We start from the raw sequence: 19,652 nt of genomic DNA on the forward strand, positions 1-19,652 counted from the left end.
TCTGTGGATCTATTGGAGCAGTAAGCAAATTGAAGTGGGTCTAGGGTGACATGTAAGGTAGGGGTGATATGATCCTTGATTAGTCTCAAGGCACTTCATATGATGACAGAAGTGAGTGTTACTGGGGCGATAGTCATTTAGTTCAGTTATCTTTGGTTTCTTGGGTACAGGAACAATGGTGGCCATCTTGAAGCATGTGGGGACAGCAGACTGGGATAGGGAGAGATTGAATATGTCCGTAAACACACCAGCCAGCTGGTCTGCGCATGCTCTGAGGACGCGGCTAGGGATGCCGAATGGGACGGCAGCCTTGCGAGGGTTAACACGCTTAAATGTCTTACTTACTTCGGCCACGGAGACGGAGACGGAGAGCCCACAATTCTTGGTAGCTGGCCGCATTGGTGGACCTGTACATTCCTCAAAGCCGGTGAAGAAGGTAGGTGAACCATATCATAACATTACACATCATTCACCATGTGTCCCCATGTATACAGAGACAGTATAATTCCACTGCAGTTACATGTGCTGGTGCCTCTCAGGCAGTATAAATTATTGACTGAGGACCTCTATGTAGTTGAATGTGATTGCTTTTTTAAAGTATGTTTATTTTGTTATTGTGTGCTGAATTATATTGTTTTATACACATATGTGTATGTTACATTATTCCGTTTTTATTGTAATGTATACAGAGCTCTCTTGCAAAATAGATTCCTAATCTCAATGTGACTCCCTGTTTAGATAAGGGTTAAATAAAAATGAATATGCAAATCTTTGAGAAACCCCGAGGTTGATTGGTGTCGTTGGGTGTTCTGGGACAGTGATTGGTCACTGTAACAATGACACAAATCTGAGCTCACGTCTGCGTGACGCAAGTCACAGTTGTCTACAAATTGAGGGCTCGCGCCTCTTTATCAATGAAATAGTAAAGACAGCTGGGCTCTGCCACGACACTGGAGAAAAAACACAGAAACTTGAGCTACTCCCTACCTCGTATTAGTTGGATTGTATTTGTTATTGATTGTGAGTGTCACTTCAGCTGGGACTAGGAGCAGAAGTTTCAAAAACCGACTCAAAATGAAATACGTTATAGGAATTGGCGGGTAAGTTCAGTTTTTATTTGTCGTTTGAAAATCGGTTGTATTATATAATGTATTTTTTGATTAGTAAAACATGTTTAATCAATTATTTAGTTGATAAACGTAACACCGGTATAAAAATCTAAACACATGCCATGTTATTTAGCTGGCTAACGCTTTACGTTGGTTGGCAAGGGGGTAAGCTACGTTAGTTACCTATCAACGTTGAATTTCTCGTCTAACATTTCAAGTTATTTATGCAAAATAAGAAACGGTAAGGATCCAGGGATAAAAAAAGTATAAATTACTAGGGCAATTTATTAACGCCATGTGCTGTAGGTAGTTAACTGGGGACTTGGTTTTAGCAAATCGCCTGCCACGTTTGTATGTTTTCGTAGTCGGGCGGGAGATTTAAAATTCCAGCGCGGACTTTCACATTGAACACATTGGAGGGAGTCTCAATTTCTAAATTTGCAAACGTGAGCGCCATTCTCCTTACTGGGAACTTGTATTATACATGTTTTAAGCATGGATATTGCTTTTTGCCAGCTATGTTTTACTATAATGTAAAAATTTTACTTGGATGAATGTCAGGCTAGCTAACGCTAAATGTAGGACTGGCAACGTTCCGAGTTGTTTTCAAAGCTTCTGAATAAATTCAGAGATCCACTTAGCAAACTTACCTAGCTAACGTTAGTTATACAACGTTTGATTGCAGACGTATTCAGAGTAGCTAACATTTGTTGACCTTGCTATTTTAGGTAGCCAGCTATGTGCCCTGTCCCGCCACAATGGTTAGGTTGCTAGCTACTACTACAATGCATACAATGCTGCCTGCTATTTGAGTAACTTACTGTAATAATGCCTGCAAGGTATGCGGATGAGTGGTGTATAGACCGCTTAAACTTTGAATACACGGACGCCTTGCTAAATCGCATGACATGTTTATCTATTTTCAGTGTGACTAATGGTGGGAAAACCACTTTGACGAATAGGCTGATCAAGTCACTACCTAACTGTTGTGTGGTGCATCAAGATGACTTTTTCAAGGTAAACTTGGTCTGCTAAAACGTCTCTATACAGTGTTGTATTTGCATGACCTTGTTAAGGGAAAATATCCCAAACACTCACACATTAACCAATAGCCATGATGCATGCCCTCTACAGGCACCTGGCCTTCCCTTTAGTAGATATGTGTAGTATGCTGTAAATGAACCTAGTTGTCTTTTCACACACGCCTTGCTTATTGCCACCTTAAAAATAAAAAAAGTTAACTGAATTGACCTGTACAGGATCAGAACTTGTGCTGAGTAGCTCACTGCTCTTGTGCTTTGTTTCCTGTTTTATCGATGTCTCTGGTTATATATGGATTCTCAATGCTCTTGTGCATGTTATACCTGCATGCTTCAGCTAGGTGTGCACATCTTGCAATGGGATTTGTCCTTATTCAGATCAGCCTGCGCTTGCAGCAATGTTTTATTGGTGTTATTTCAGAAACCTGACCAGATAGAAGTCGGGGAGGACGGCTTTAGACAGTGGGATGGTAAGCCTGGACTTCACTGTAGGAGACTCATAACTGATCATTGTACTTATTGTAACAAAGCATCCCTAAAAATGTCATATTTGATAGTACATGGATAAATATTAATACTACCCTAGAGCACAATTCCCATTAAACCAGACTAAATAAATTTTTTCATCCGGGTGTGTCCCTTTGCTAAACTTCTTCCCCCCTGCCTTTCTCTGTTCTATGCAGTGATCACAGCATTGGACATGGATGCCATGGTGAACACGATTCGAGGCTGGAGTGAGAACCCAGTGAAGTTTGCACACTCCCACGGTGTCAACGTGTCCCCTTCCACAGAGGTTGCCGACCCAGATCAGCAGATCCACATTCTGATTGTAGAGGGCTTCCTTCTGTACAACTACAAGTGAGTTTGTCTGCACCACTGCTAACTGGAAATGTACTAGTTAATGGGGGGGATGAGAGTAATCAGCTGGTTTGTGTGACATGTATTCAAATAGCTTGTCCCCTATTCCTATGACAACTAATGCTTGCATGCTCTCTCAGCTGGATTTGAAGAATTATGACAACAAATATTTGGGCGGGTGTCTGTTCAAGTGACGCGTCTGGGCAGTGTTGTCAGCTAGCTAGATTAAGTAAGAGGATGTCAACTGAATGGATGTGGTCTCCAGGAGTGTGCTATCTGTATTATGGTGCTCTGAGAACCTCAATTGTACATTGGTGGAGAGTTGAGGAGAACTAAAAGTTGTTCTGTCATGTTCCTCCTTCCCCAGACCCCTGATGGACGTGTATAACAAGTCCTACTACATCTCCATTCCATACGAAGAGTGCAAAAGGAGGAGAAGGTTGGAATGGGGGGGGGATCAGATCACTAATGTTCATATGTAGTTATAGTATGTCATTGTTCTGGCCAGATAAATAAACCTGTAATCTTTATTTTTAGTTGAAAGTTGTGCTAAATTCATAATTTTGTTTCCCTTTTATTTATTTAGTACAAGACAATACACCGTCCCTGATCCCCCGGGTCTGTTTGAAGGCCATGTGTGGCCCATGTACTTGAAGCACAGGAATGAGATGGTTGAGAGCGGTTTAGACATCGGTATATACACACTTTGCCTCTTCCATTTGTCAGTGAACGTTATTGGTTTTTGTAGGCATTTTGGCGCTAGTAGCTATGACTTCCCTTTGACAAATGTCCTGATCAAGGTTTACACTTTGCTATAGCATATCTGGATGGCTTGAAATCAGAAGAAGGGATCTACAGCCAGGTGTATGAGGACATCCAGAATACACTGTTGAATCGTTTATAGGTAAGAGGTGACACTGGTGTCTGACTTCTGTCTTGTGTTGCTGATAATGATAAATTGAGCATGGTGAGAACTTTACCTTTCTGTTTGTACAGCAGGAACTCCATCTCCAAACCTGTATAGACCTGTAAATAGCATCAAGACTGAAGAGACATTTTTTTTAAATTGAAGCATTTTTTCTTATTGTGTAAATTATATTGAAGGAATGTTAACTTATGTTTGACAGAATCATTTCTGTTTTGTTTTCTTATCTAATCTGTTAGTCCATTGCTTGTGTTAATCAAACCACTGCCTAGTTTCCGAGGGAGAGGGACAAACACTGACCATCTGTCAATGAAAATATTTTTTGTATGGAGGTCAATGCGAATTGCCAAATTTCTACATGAGGCTTATTTGATCAAATAGATGTTTAATGTTTACGTTTGTTACAAATGAACTGATATAAGTGGATTCACATGGCATTTTGATAACTGAGGTACAAATAATAATTCTTTATTGGAGTTGTGCCTCTGCCCTCATGGTCTAGAAGGGTCTCACCTGAACTGGCTGCTTGCCTTCCATATTTGAGGAAATGTATTTCCTTTGTTAGAATAGAGCAGTCACTTGACTATATTATGAATATATTACATCTTTGTTAGTATGTACTTGGCTTTGTTTTGGCAAGTAAATTGTTTAAAATGTGTTCAGATTTCTCAATGTTACTCCTGTGTCCTGTCTTTATTTACAGTTCTCTACTTAATTGTGGTACATGGGGTATGAGTAAATAAAGTTTACATACACCTTAGCCAAATACATTTAAACTCAGTTTTTCACAATTCCTGACATTTAATCCAAGTAGGAGTTCACTGTCTTATGTCAGTTAGGATCACCACTTTATTTTAAGAATGTGACATGTCAGAATAATAGTAGTGAATTGTTTCAACTTTTATTTTCATCACATTCCCAGTGGGTCAGAAGTTTACATACACTTATTTGGTAGAATTGCTTTTAGATTGTTTAACCTGGGTCAAATGTTTCAGGTAGCTTCCCACAATAAGTTGTGGAAATTTTGGTCCATTCCTCGTGATAAAGTTGGTGTAACTGAGTCAGGGTTGTAGGCCTCCTTGCTTGCACACATTTTCCGTTCTGCCTACAAATTTTCTATAGGGATGAGGTCAGGGCTTTGATGGCCACTTCAATATCTTGACTGTGTTGTCCTTCAGCCATTTTGCCACAACTTTGGAAGTATGCGTGGGGTCATTGTCCATTAGGAAGACTCATTTGCGACCAAGCTTTAACTTCCTGATAACGGTGGTCATTATGGCCAAACAGCTGAATTTTTGTTTCATCGGACCAGAGGACATTTCTCCAAGAAGTATGATCTTTGTCCCCATGTACAGGTGCAAACCGGAGGCACTGAGTTTGAAGGTAGGCCTTGATACATCCACAGGTACACCTTCAATTGACTCAAATGGTGTCAATTAGCCTATCAGAAGCTTCTAAAGCCATGATATTTTCTGTAATTCCAAGCTGTTTAAAAGCACAGTCAATTTAGTGTAAACTTCTGACCCACTGGAATTGTGATACGGTGAAATTGATCTCTTAACAATTGTTGGGAAAATTACTTGTGTCGTGCACAAAGTAATGTCCTAACTGACTTGCCAAAACTATAGTTAACAAGAAGTTTGGAGTGGTTGAAAAACTAGTTTTTTATAACTCCAACCGAAGTGTATGTAAACTTCTGACTAGATTCCTGGCAGTCTGTACACTCACAAGGATCCCCTCGCTGTTCTAGGGTTGAAACGTAAAGGAGTGTTGATCTGTTTTCTTTTGGTAATATACTAGTTGTGTAATGTTTGGCATGGTTAGGCTATTGAAGCAACATCACATCACAGACATTGTTGTTTGGTTTTAATAATTATGTCACTGCCTGACCGATGGTGCTCCTCTCTGTGAGTGTTGTGCCTTGTGTCTAGTCTTTCTCTTATCTGTTAAGGCCCCTTTGGAACAAATAATTGTGTTCATTTAAGGACTGATCTTAATTTATAGCTACTGAACTTGTCAACGATTATAACAGTCATTGCCATAACACAGTGAAGTTTCTCAGCAACTACTGGCAGCTAACATAGTGACTTTCCAGAGGTCTACCTGCAATGCTAGCTGTGACCTGTGCCCCATTGACCTTAAATAAATAAAACCTGTTGACAGGGGAAGGGCTGTGAGGAACCTGTAGGAGACTGATATAGTAACCAGCCGTTGACACACATCCAGTTAACGCAGCCAGCTAACCTTGTAATGGTTGCCCTCTGGAAGACAGGCCCTCAAACACACATTGCTAAAAGGCTCTGAGTGCTTGTGGACATAGACAGGCGGAGTGTTTATATTTAGCAGGGATTCCTGCATTGTCAGGGGAGGACATATTGTACTTGTATAAAGATGGACACCCCCACCGAATCCACAGCATGACTGGCCTGTTGCCCATAGCTACCCTTCTGACTGACAGGCAGCTCCCTACCCTCAGCCTTGTCTCATAGACTAAACATAACATAGTAAATGTAAATCCGGGAAACTCAAATTGGTATGATATGTTACGTTTGGTATAGTTACATAAGACAAATGGTTACTTTAGGCAAAAATGAAATGGTCAGGGTGGGTAGGTGGGCGTGTAACACGAATGTCTAGCAACCCAAAGGTTGCGAGTCCAAATCTCATCACGGACAACTTCAGCATTTTAGCAACTTTTTAACTACTTACTACTTTATAGCTACTTTGAAACTACTGAGCATGTTAGCTAACCCTTCTCCTAGTCCTTTTAGCGAACATTAACCCTTTAAACTAACTCCTAAATTTAACCCTGAGCCTAGCTAACGTTAGCCACCTAGCCAGAGTTCGTAACATATAATACAAATTGTAATTCTTAACATATACATAAAGGGTATTGGACATCCACAAATTATTACAGTACATACCATGCCAAACGTGACATCATACTAAATGGAGTGTCCCAGATTTACGTACAGAAATATATGAAATGCTCTGAGACCAGGTTGCACCCAACCTTGCTTCTCTTCCAGCAAAAGTACACAATGCATCAAAGGGGGACAAAGCAGGGGAACGGTGAGACCTGCTCTCTCAATCATGGGCTCTTATGAAGCCACTCTACACCCTCTCAATCACGCATATAATGAGTGGAAACAGAATGACGCACAATAAACCTCGTGCCTTCCCACAGAAACCTACTGTCCCTATCCTCTGTCACCTTGCAACATATAATGGCTGGACAACTGTTGCATCTAAGTTGCATTGGCACAGAACTCAGCTGTATATTTACTCTATTAAATCCAATGTATATGTTATAATGGTATACCACAAAAGTGGTTGTGGAGACATTTTATGCACAGTATATGCAATAGCTTACATAATCTTTTGATCATACTATTCATAACATACAGGCATTCGTACTCTACTGTATACTGCCATCGGACAGGGATAATTAGATCTCTTCAGTTGCAGACTATTCTAAGACTCCTGCACTGTAACAGATCTGACGTGAAGGCTTCATGTAACATATCTGACCAGGACGTAACAAATCTGACCTGTTAGGTATCACATCTCTGAGGAAGGAAAAGTTCACGCTGTTTGACAGCAGCCAACACTTCCATAATGATTATGTCCAATCATCATAAACCATTAAGTGAGATACAGATCAGTTTCACGGCCTTATGTAACTATATAATTAATGTCTGGGTAATACTGTCAAAAAGTATTGCATGTTTGTTCTTCACTGCAGATGTTATGGTTATAAAATCAACCCTCATTTAGATGTCAACCTTGTCATCTTTCATGGTGCTCTTGAACTAAATTAAGTGTATACAGATATCATATTTATGTGTCCCATTATGGCTCTGTGATCACATGGATGGCGCATTGAGGCAATCTCCATTTTGAAGTAGTACATTTTTTACTACTTCATGTACGAGTTGGCAAACAAACTGAAAGGATGCATACTACCACCTAGTGTGTGCTCATGAATAGAATTAATTGGCAGATCCCTCCTGATGACCGGATGGAATCATGTGATTCTTCCTCAACCAATAGGAAGTCCCACCCAGTTGAACCCTTCAGTGACAATCAATGTCCATGCCCAAACAAGTTTTATCCATCTAGAGTCCTCTGTCTAACTATCTGACTGCTACCTTGTACAGAATAGCAGAGGGGTAAACTTGACGACAGGTCCTATGGCAGGCATTTTGTAGTCTTAACCGAGTCAAGTGCACTACGTTTTTTCCACTCAGTAAATTAACAGGCGACCTTCCCTAGAGTTCCACTGCCATCATGTGGCAAGGTTTTTGTGGTGGTAATCGAGTTACTAGATTAAAGAGAGTAATAGAGAAACAGAACTCAGAACTATGCACTACAGTATTTCAGAGAAGTAGTGTGAGTTAACACAAAAAAAGACCGCTGTGTGATTTTACCGTGTGGCATTTACCATTCAAATACACCATGTGAATGGATCTCACAGAGCCATGCAGCCGCAGCGCGCGCCACCTGCCTGTGTGCTTATTTTCATGATGCAAATAGCTCCTACTATGACACATTTTCTGCTCAAGTATTATGAATGTTTTTATATTTAATCCACGTATAAAACGTATTGCTTATGATGACGATTAGTCACTTGTGACAGAAGTTCCCAATTAATGCCGAAAGGTGTGTCATGATATTTGACTAAAAATGTATCAAATTTGGATGACCAATCAGGGACATACGTTTTTAAAACTAAGATCACTTTATTTGCTTTTAGATATCTTTCCTTTTCAGTACAAAATATCAACGTGCACTGAGAATTGGCTACCTACCAGCATTGCGCAAAGTGTAAATAGTTATATAGACTGAAGGTTAAGTTAAACATGGTATTTGTAAAAGAAGCCCTTGCTCCTGTCTGCGCATGCGTAGACAAACTAATTCTATGAAAGTGAGTGCTTACTTTTCTACCTTCCAAGTAGTTATACCTGACATTCACTGTGGAGATGTGGTGCGCAACTGCATGACGGAATCAAGTGTGTGTACAAAACATCACCCGTATCCCAACATCACTAAGATTACATTTTTACAGAAGTTAATGTCACAGAGTTTGGTATAGTTCAAATAAGTTTAACCATGTTATTTTCTACCGTTCTGCCTGCTTTATGTTCGGGTTCGTTAAAGCACTGGACAGCTCCATTTACGCACGCGAGACACAGAATCCAATGGGAGAACAACGGTCGGGTGTATAGATTACACAGCACGCGGTCTGAATGTCACGCACCGGCCCAGACGAGGAGACTATCTGCTGAGCTCTACCTGACCACCGAGAGGAATTTCAACAGTCATCACCCAACTTCTGCACCAAATAGATCCTCTAGAACAGGGCTCTCCAACCCTGTTCCTGGAGAGCTACCTTCCTGTAGGTTTTCGCTCCAACCCTAATCTAGCGCACTTGATTCTAATAATTAGCTGGTTGATAAACTGAATCAGGTTAGTTACAACTGGGGTTGAAAGGAAAACCTACGGGAGGGTATCTCTCCAGGAACAGGGTTGGATAACCCTGCTCTATATAACTAGAACATTGAATCTGGAGGAGAGCATTCGATCGAAACCCAACATATGCTGAACAGTGAGTCAGACGTCTTGGTTCTGGGCTCAGATATTGGTCGATACATCTTCGCCATTGGCCGCCAATCACGAGCGCAGCCAGAAACATCCCCAGGGACACGGAGCCGGTGGCGGGATACCCAGGAGCGTGTCTGCCTCCCCAAGGAGGCACCGGCTCTACTTCCAACGGTACCGGTCTCAGGGCTCTCCAGGAGTTCTCAGGCAGTGGGATCCCGAGGGGAGGACGAAACCCTGCTCGGGATGATGTCAGCCTGCCGGTTCGACGATAAATTTTTGCGTCGCCAGTTAAGAGCGAGGAGATTACGCATGTTCGCGGCACAAACCAGGCACGACACGAGAGACCAGAAGCAGTAAGCATCAACCCAGGTACCCACATCTTGGTACATGATTAATGCCGATGATGCAAACACTAGACAACGCGCCCAGTTATGGTCAGGTCACACTGTCAGGAGAAACTCCTGGTCTTAGTCATTAAGTAAAGTACATTATTTTGAGGTCAACATATCGACCAGGTGTCAGAGACTACAGGACTGAGGTTTCCCCAAAGGGTGAAGAACCAGGGGACAGCTGACTTCCTTCCAGTCAAACCCAGACACCAGTGTTAATGGAACAGCTGCCACCAGCATTACCACAGCATGGAGGCCTTCAGTAACTATGACCTGCTGGATGTCATCACAGACAGGAAGGTGGCAGAGGGACACAAGGCCAGCTTCTGTCAGGAGGACACCAGCTGTGACCCAAGAGTCCGCAGACGCTTGGCTTGCACTGCACACACACACAATCTCTGATAGTTTAGTCGATCGATCAGTCAACCAATCAATCAGTTGGTGTTTTTCATCACATCTGGTTTTTACATGTGTTTGGTGCTATGACACCTACAATGACAACGTTGACTGCGAGTGGATTGACATCACAGATGTGCCACCTGGAAACAATATAATTTTTTTCATTTTTCCAAAATCTATTGCCAAACTAGCAACATGTCATTGTCCTATCTTGCCTCATGATGTCATACCTGGCACAGGAGTCGGATTTCTCAAACAACATAGTCTATGAACATTTGAACATCTTGGCCATGTTCTGTTATAATCTCCATCCGCCACAGCCAGTAGAGGACTGGCCACCCCTCATAGCCTGGTTCCTCTCTAGGTTTCTTCCTAGGTTCTGGCCCTGTCTAGAGAGTTTTTCCTAGCCACTGTGCTTCTACACCTGCATTGCTTGCTGTTAGGGGTTTTAGGCTGGATTTCTGTACAGAACTTTGTGACATCAGCTGATGTAAGAAGGGCTTTATAAATAAATTTGATTTGATAGTGAGGTGTGACATCAGGTTCACAGGAACCTATGTCCACGCCAGGAACTGTAAGTCATAGAGACTTTCCGTATATCATTTATGTACACATTTTATTTCTGGTACTGTGAAATATGTGTTTGTGTCATTGATTCCACAGGAGTTGATCCTAAATTGCTTTGATGGAGGGGGACATTTTCTGCTACCATGCACTTGCCAATGATAATCAAGACAGACAAGTCTTGTTTACCATTTAAATGAGCAATACATACAGTTGAAGTCGGAAGTTTACATACACCTTAGCAAAATACGATTAAACTCACTTTATCACAATTCCTGACATCTAATCCTAGTAAAAATGCCCTGTCTTAGGTCAGTTAAGATCACCACTTTATTTTAAAGAATGTGAAATGTCAGAATAATAGTAGAGAGAATTATTTATTTCAGCTTTTATTTCTTTCATCCCATTCCCAGTGGGTCAGAAGTTTACATACACTCAATTAGTATTTGATAGCATTTCCTTTAAATTGTTTAACTTGGGTCAAACGTTTTGGGTAGCCTTCTGCAAGCTTCCCACAATAAGCTGGGTGAATTTCAGCACATCCCTCCTGATAGAGCTGGTGTAACTGAGTCAGGTCCTTGCTCACGCACGCTTTTTCAGTGCTGCCCACAATTTTCTATAGGATTGAGGTCAAGGCTTTGTGATGGCCACTCCAATTCCTTAAGCAATTTTGCCACAACTTGCTTGGGGGTCATTATCCATTTGGAAGACCCATTTGTGACCAAGCTTTAACTTTAACTCCTGACTGATTCAATATATCCACATAATTTTGTTCCCTCGTGATGCCATCTATTTTGTGAAGTGCACCAGTCCCTCCTGCAGCAAAGCACCCCCACAACATGATGCTGCCACCCCCGTGCTTCATAGTTAGAATGGTGTTCTTCAGCTTGCAATCCTCCCCCTTTTCCTCCAAACATAACGATGGTCATTATGGCCAAACAGTTCTATTTTTGTTTCATCAGACCAGTGGACATTTCTCCAAGAAGTACAATCTTTGTCCCCATGTGCATTTGCAAACCGTAGTCTGGCTTTTTTATGGTGGTTTTTGAGCAGTGGCTTCTTCCTTGCTGAGCGGCCTTTCAGGTAATATCGATATAGCACTTGTTTTACTGTGGATATAGATACTTTTGTACCTGTTTCCTCCAGCATTATTTACAAGGTCCGTTGCTGTTGTTCTGGGATTGATTTGCACTTTTCGCACCAAAGTACGTTCATCTCTAGGAGACAGAACGCGTCTCCCTCCTGAGCGGTATGACGGCTGCATGGTCCCATGGTGTTTATACTTGCATACTATTGTTTGTACAGATGAACATGGTACCTTCAGGCGTTTGGAAATAGTTCCCAAGGATGAACCAGACTTGGAGGCCTGACAATTTTTTATCTGAGGGGGATGTAGGCAGGGGGATGGAGCATTGAAAGTTAAGACCAGGTTTAGCCGTTGTTCTCTCTCTTAAGTCTGGCCTTCACAAGAGAAGGTGACTGTTGTTTTATTGGGTATCTTTCATTTATTTGGCTTGGGCTACGGCCAAACAGTAGCCTGTGTCAAGTAGAGGTCGACCGATTATGATTTTTTTTAAATGTGTGTGTATATATATATATATATATATGTATATTTTTGAATAATGACAATTGCAACATTACTGAATGAACAATGAACACTTTTATTTGAACTTAATATAATACATATTATGGGCTTTTGGGTGGGTGTTCTTAAGGTGATTCCACAGGTTGGTGGTATTTTTTTATTTAGCCGTTGCTGACCACATGCTTACATCTTTATCACAAATAAGACACCTTGCTTTCCCTGGTGCCAATTCCATGTAATAGTCCCACACTGGTGCTCTGCTTTTCTCTGCCATCTGTAAAACACACACACAGCTCTGAAGTGACAATGACACTGAAGAGTCTGCTTAGGAGACAAATACTCTCAACTGTTTGAATAAAAATAAGTTACCTGTGATGAATGTTGAAAACAAAACTGTCATTTCTATATGCAGGAAATCCTATTTTAATAATGGACATGGTAAGAATTGACTACCAAAGTGCTAGTCATAATTCCCATGACACCTTCTAGCAAAATCTGAAAAGCGGTTCCTTCATTAATTTATTCCATAGGATATTTTTTAGATTCACTTAAAATAAGGTCTGTGTTTCGTGTAGGCTTACACCACCTTGCCAATTTTATAACTGCGTAGATATCCATATGACAAGGTAACTCTGATCAATATTGGCTAAATATAAGCGAAGATCATTATTTTTGTAGAGTGGATTTATGAAAATATTTTGACAAACGTTACCTTATCCTAGTGAGATTTACACGGGTATCAAAACGCCGAGGCGGTTTAAGCCTGCACGAAACACAGTACTTATTTGAAGTAGATCAAGACATTCTCTATGGAAGGCATGAACGGTAAAATAACGAAGGAACCCCTTTCAAATTCATCCGCAAGTTATTACAGGAATTATAACGCGTCGACTATTTCTCTCTAAACCATATACCATACACCCCTCAGTCAGACTGCTCTATCAAATATCAAATGATAGACTTAAGTATAATAAACACACATAAATACGAGCCTTATAGGTTAAATCCGGAAACTATCACCTAAAAAAAAAAGGTTATTCCGTTCCGTATTTTACTTAACGGGTGGCATCCATGAGTCTAAATATTCCTGTTACATTGCACAACCTTCAATGTTATGTCATATTTACGTAAAATTCTGGCAAATTAGCTTGCAAAGAGCCAGGCGGCCCAAACTGTTGCATATACCCTGACTCTGCGTGCAATGAACGCAAGAGAAGTGACACAATTTCACCTGCTTAATATTGCCTGCTAACCTGGATTTCTTTGAGCTAAATATGCAGGTTTAAAAAAATATATACTTGTGTATTGATTTTAAGAAAGGCATTTATGTTTATGGTTAAGTACACATTGGAGCAACGACAGTCGTTGATTGATTGTTTTTTATAAGATAAGTTTAATGCTAGCTAGCAACTTACCCTGGCTTACTGCATTCGCGTAACAGGCAGGCTCCTCGTGAGGCATGTGGTTAGAGCGTTGGACGAGTTAACTGTAAGGTTGCAAGATTGAAACCCCGGAGCTGACAAGGTAAAAATCAGTCGTTCTGCCTCGTTCTTAAGCCGTCATTGAAAATAAGAATGTGTTCTTAACTGACTTGCCTAGTTAAATAAAGATTCAATAAAGGTGTAAAAAAAAATATATATATCTGCAAAATCGGCCCAAAAATACCGATTTCCGATTGTTATGAAAACTTGAAATCGGCCCTAATTAATCGGCCATTCCGATTAATCAGTCGACCTCTAGTGTCAAATTGGGTTAATAAACCGTAAATTCGTAAATTCCATCCTCTGTCTGGACAATTGTTCCTTTATGATCTAGCCAGGTCATTACAGTATCAGCAGCATAGTGTCTTGTTTCTTCTCTTTCCTGTTAGCCATGTGCGGAATGTCATTCACATTTTTACCTTGAAGCCTATTTGCAGCGCACAATAAAGTCATATTGCATTCAGTCTTTGTTGTTCATTCAGTTAGCTTGTACTCAATTGAACTGTTTTTATGAGATTATGTGTACCATATATCCTTATGTATTTACATTTGTCATTTATCAGACGCTCTTATCCATTGCGTCCATCCCCATTTTGTTACAGCCTTATTTAAAATGTATGAAAAAAAAAAAATCCTCATCAGTCCACACACACGCACTACCCCATAATGACAAAGCAAAAAGTTTGTGTGTGTGCAAATTGATAAAAAACAGAAATACCTTATTTACATAAGAATTGTAATTAATACTTAATAAAAGGTGTTTATTTTGCCGTCGCAGAAGGCAGGAATCATGGTCCCAGGAAGGCAATGGTCAAACACAGGTGAATCAAAACTAGGACTGAAAGCTGCTTCTCACAAACAAGCTAGGAAAAGGCTTAGTCGAGTCAAAATGAACAACACCTCACAAAGGCACAAACAGAATGAGCTGAACTAAAATAGGCAAGTCAGTTAAGAACAAATTCTTATTTACAATGTCGGCCTACACCGGCCAAACCCAGACGACGCTGGGACAAATGTGTGCCGCCCTATGGGAGTCCCAATCAAGACCGGTTGTGATACAGCCTGGATTCAAACCAGGGTGTCTGTAGTATCGCCTCAAGCACTGAGATGCAGTGCCTTAGACTGCTGCGCCACCCGGGAGCACAGGTGCATGCTGTTTCCATTGATCATCCTTGAGCTGTTACTACAACTTGATTGGAGTCCACCTGTGGTAAATTGATTGAACATGATTTGGAAAGGCACACACCTGTCTACATAAGGTCCCACAGTTGACAGTGCATGTCAGAGCAAAAACCACGTCATGAGGTTAAAGAAATTGTCCGTAGAGCTCCAAGACAGGATTGTGTCGAGGCACAGATCTGGGGGAGGGTACCAAAAAATGTCTACAACATTAAAGGTTCCCAAGAACACATTGGCCTCCATCATTCTTAAATGGAAGAAGTTTGGAACCACCAAGACTCTTCCTAGAGTTAGCTGCCGGGCCAAACTGAGCAATCGGGGGAGAAGGGCCTTGGATCAGTGAGGTGACCAAGAACCCGATGGTCACTCTGACAGAGCTCCAGAGTTCCTCTGTGGAGATGGGAGAACCTTCCAGAAGGACAACCATCTCTGCAGCACTCCACCAATCAGGCCTTTATGGTATAGTGACCAGACAGAAGAAACTCTTCAGTTAAAGGCACATGACATCCCGCTTGATGTTTACCAACAGGCACTTAAAAGACTCTCAGACCATGAGAAACACAATTCTCTGGTCTGATGAAACCAAGATTGAAATCCTTGGCCTGAATGCTTAGCCTGGAGGAAACCTGGCACCATCCCCATGGTGAAGCATGGTGGTGGCAGCATCATGCTGTGGTCATGTTTTTCTCCGGCAGGGACAGGGGGACTAGTCAGATTCTGCTCAGGACCTCAGACTGGAGCGAAGGTTGGCCTTCCAACAGGACAGCAAACCCTCAGCACACAGTCAAGACAACACAGGAGTGGCTTCGGGAAAAGTCTCAATGTCCTTGAGTGGCCCAGCCAGAGCACGGACTTGAACCCGATCAAACATCTCTGGAGAGACCTGAAATGAGCTGTGCAGCGAAGCTCCCCAGACAACCTGACTGAGCTTGAGAGAATCTGCAGAGAAAAATTGGAGAAACTCCCCAAATACAGGTGTGCCAAGCTTGTAGCGTTATACCCAATAAGACCTGAGACTGTAATCGCTGCCAAAGGTGCTTCAACAAAGTACAGAGTAAAGGGTCTGAATACTTAAGTAAATGTGATATCTGTTTTTTTAATTTTAATACATTTGTTTTTGCTTTGTCATAATGGGGTATTTTGTGTAGATTGATTTAGGGAAGAAAAACAATTGAATCGATTTTAGAATAAGGATGTAATGTAGCAAAAAAAGTAAAGGGGTCTGAATACTTTCCGAATGCACTGCACAGTTAGTGCATTCGTCTTAAGATGGTTAGGTGGGACAACCACATATCACAGTTATAGATAGTACATTTTTTCCGCAATAAAGTCGCTATCAGCAAAGTCAGAGCTAGTAAGGGGGAAGAAAGTTGACAAGTGTTAGTTAACGAAGATTATTTTTATGGATGACAGAATGTTTGGTATGTACTATATGATTTCCTTGCATTATGTTATAGCTTCACACTGCTAAAGCAGGAATAAGAACACAAACTACTTATGTCAAACAGTGTGTATGTATTTGATTTTGTTATTTTGTAATGGAAATAAGAAACTATGTTTTTGAGGAAGTTGTAGAGCAACTTTTGTTTTGTATTTTTTTTTGCAATAAAGTTTGCCTGAACATTTTTGAAAAAATATCAAATTAGACTGCAGCCTTATTCCCTTTCTATTAATGTAAATCCCCTTTCACAAAAAAAAGATTTTGCACTAACTCTTTCAGTTCTACTTTACAGTCCGTCTGTTTAAAATAAACAAAAATATATTTAAACCTTTTAAAAAATCTAACCAGGGTTTCCCAAACTCGGTCCTCGGGACCCCAAGGGGTGCATGTTTTGTTTTTTGCCCTAATACATAGCTGATTCAAATGATCAAAGTTTGATGATTAGTTGATTATTTGAATCAGCTTTGTAGTGCTAGGGCAAAAACCAAAACGTGCACCCTTTGGGGTCCCAAGGACCAAGTTTGGCAAACCCTGGTTACATTTTTTTAAATGTTTAAATATATTTTTGTTTATTTTTTAAATTTAAATTGAACCTTTATTTAAATAGGCAAATCAGTTAAGAACAAATTCTTATTTACAATGACGGCCTACCAGGGAACAGTGGGTTAACTGCCTTGTTCAGGGACAGAACAACAGATTTTTAGCTTGTCATGTTTAACTCAAGCTAAGCCAAATCCATTTGGCTAATTTCTTAAATGATTTAAGAAAACAAGGCATGCCTCAGAGAAATGTATAAAATGATCTAACTTAGCACATTGTGTTTCTTTTGAAAGAGAAATTTAAGCAATGAGCATGGAAGTTGCTGTTTTTTGTGTTTTGCTAGTTTCTCTCCCAGTATGTCATTAAAACTGTCTCCCCTGGTGTCAACTCTATGTTGGATGTCTAGGAATTCTTGAACTGTGTTTACATTCAGCCAAAGTGTTAACCAGAGCCTCAGTGGTGGAAAGTACATAAGTAAAAATACTTGAAAGTACAACTTAAGTAGTTTTTGGGGGTATCTGTACTTTACATTACTATTTATATTTTTGACTACTTTTACTTCACTACATTCCTAAAGAAAATAATGTGCTTTTTGCTCCATACATTTTCCCTAGCACCCACAAGTACTTGTTACATTTTCAATGCTCATCAGGACAGGAAAATGGTCATCCCTATCGCCTCTTATCTGGCAGACTCGCTAAACACAAATGTTTCATTTGCTATCCGTAAATAAATAAAACGAGAAAATTGCTTTGCTTAATATAAGGAATTCTAAATGATTTATACTTGTAGTTTTACTTTTGATTCTTAAGTATATTTTTGCAATTACACTTTTGATACATACAGTAAGTATATTTAAAACCATATACTTTTAGACTTTTATTCAAGTAGTATTTTATTGGGTGACTTTCACTTCTACTTGAGCAAGATTAAGGTATCTTCACTTTTACTCAAGTATGACAATTGGATACTTTTTCCACCATTGCAGAGCCTCTATCTCATGGTTCCCATTCCGAAATGGAAAGCGTTAACTAGTCCAGAAAACCCTTGAAATATTACTGACGGAAATTTGGGTGAAGTACTGTAACATGGTGGTGCCTGTTCTTAATTTTATAACAGGGAAATGCTGATCACGAGTTAAGTTGAAATGACTCCAAATTAAGTACATTGCCTAATTCTCTTGTAATCTTAAACATGCCATGGAAGTATAAGAGGCTCCTGTTTGATCAGCTGGATGGAGGTAATTCATTAAAGGCAAATGTAAAATTGGTCTATAGAATGACTCTGATGCTACTGCGTAAATTGCTCCAAGAAAATACCTACTCCATGAAAAAAAACCAACACCTACCCACGACAAGAGGAAATACCTCTGGAGTATTTATGATAACCTTCTGCCGACTGGTGAGGAGGTCATGGAGTACAACCATCTCCCCAAATCATCAGTCAAACATTGAAAAGCTTGTTATTTTCATCATTAACCTTATTTTGTTGCACACCATCTTTAGTTTGATGTAGCAGAAAGACTGACACAAATAGGTAGAAGTGTGAAGAAGAACCATTCTGGATGGAAAAACAAGGAAAATAACTGTACACTGTTCTTGCCATAATATGGACTTGGTCTTTTATCAAATAGGGCTATGTTCTGCATACCACCCCTCCCTTGTCACAACACCACTGGTTGGCTCAAACACATTGAGAAGGAAATACATTTCACAAATGAACTTTTAACAGAGCACACCTGTTAATTTAAATGCATTCCAGGTGATTTCCTCATGATGCTGGTCGAGAGAATGCCAAGAGTGTGCAAAGTTGTCATTAAGGCAAAGGGTGGCTATTTTGAAGAATCTCAATTATAAAACATATTTTGATTTGTTTAACACTTTTTTTGGTTACTACATGATCTCATATCTGTTATTTCATAGTTTTGAAGTCTTCACTATTCTTCTACAATGTAGAAAATAGGGAAAAAAATAATGAAAAACCCTGGAATGAGTAGATGTGTCCTACACATCGACTCGGTACTGATACTCCGTGTATATAGCCAGGTTTTCATCACTCATTGTGTATTTATTATTACATGTTATTACTTTTCTATTATTTCTCTATTTTCTCCCTCTCTGCATTGTTGGGAAGGGCTCGTAAGTAAGCATTTCACTGTTAATCTATACCTGTCGTTTACCAAGCATGTGACGAATAACATTTGATTTTATTTCCATGTGATGACACTCACACAAAAATTATTGGTGCTTTCAAGACAACTGGGAACTCGAGGTTCGACTTTCCAAATGGGAACTTGGAAAACTCTGACTTCAGTGCGTTAATGACATCTGGGAACTTATGGAAAAAACTAGCTCAGACTGGAAAATATCGTTTTGACCGGTCATCCAAATAGGAATTCGTTATTCTAGAGCTCCGACTTTCCGACCCAGATGTCATTTACGCACTGAAGTCGGAGATGTCCGAGTTCACAGTTATTTGTGCGCAGTTTATCTGGCAACCATCAATTTATATTTACACTACACAACTAATAGGGGCGCT

General features: G+C 40.3%; 1 protein-coding gene across 10 annotated transcripts; it reads left to right on the forward strand.

Annotated features, from left to right (window-relative positions):
* Positions 1–418: 418 nt before the first annotated feature.
* Positions 419–4,609, forward strand: LOC109902419 (nicotinamide riboside kinase 2). Of its 10 annotated transcripts, none has more exons than XM_031786221.1 (8): positions 419–436; positions 2,036–2,126; positions 2,571–2,619; positions 2,833–3,007; positions 3,375–3,446; positions 3,594–3,700; positions 3,826–3,911; positions 4,004–4,609. In XM_031786221.1, the coding sequence occupies exons 4-7, from the start codon at positions 2,850–2,852 to the stop codon at positions 3,909–3,911; spliced, it is 423 nt and encodes a 140-aa protein (XP_031642081.1). In that variant the 5' UTR covers positions 419–436; positions 2,036–2,126; positions 2,571–2,619; positions 2,833–2,849; the 3' UTR covers positions 4,004–4,609. The 10 variants fall into 10 exon arrangements, with proteins under 10 accessions (XP_031642081.1, XP_020354334.1, XP_020354335.1 ...); XM_020498745.2 differs by lacking the exon at positions 419–436 and adding an exon at positions 784–1,100; XM_020498746.2 differs by lacking the exon at positions 419–436 and adding an exon at positions 881–1,100 and having other exon boundaries at positions 4,007–4,609.
* The last annotated feature ends 15,043 nt before the right edge of the window (positions 4,610–19,652 follow it).

The sequence above is a fragment of the Oncorhynchus kisutch genome, linkage group LG13, assembly GCF_002021735.2.
Source record: "Oncorhynchus kisutch isolate 150728-3 linkage group LG13, Okis_V2, whole genome shotgun sequence".
In the NCBI taxonomy this organism is placed as follows: Eukaryota; Metazoa; Chordata; class Actinopteri; order Salmoniformes; family Salmonidae; genus Oncorhynchus; species Oncorhynchus kisutch.

Bases quoted from the DNA above. Each gene is read 5' to 3' on its own strand.
- LOC109902419 (XM_031786217.1), top strand. From the start codon at position 2,442: ATGGATTCTCAATGCTCTTGTGCATGTTATACCTGCATGCTTCAGCTA. The intron at 3,447-3,593 runs GTTGGAATGGGG...TTATTTATTTAG, and splicing joins GAGTGCAAAAGGAGGAGAAG to TACAAGACAATACACCGTCC. The intron at 3,701-3,825 runs GTATATACACAC...ACTTTGCTATAG, and splicing joins TGAGAGCGGTTTAGACATCG to CATATCTGGATGGCTTGAAA.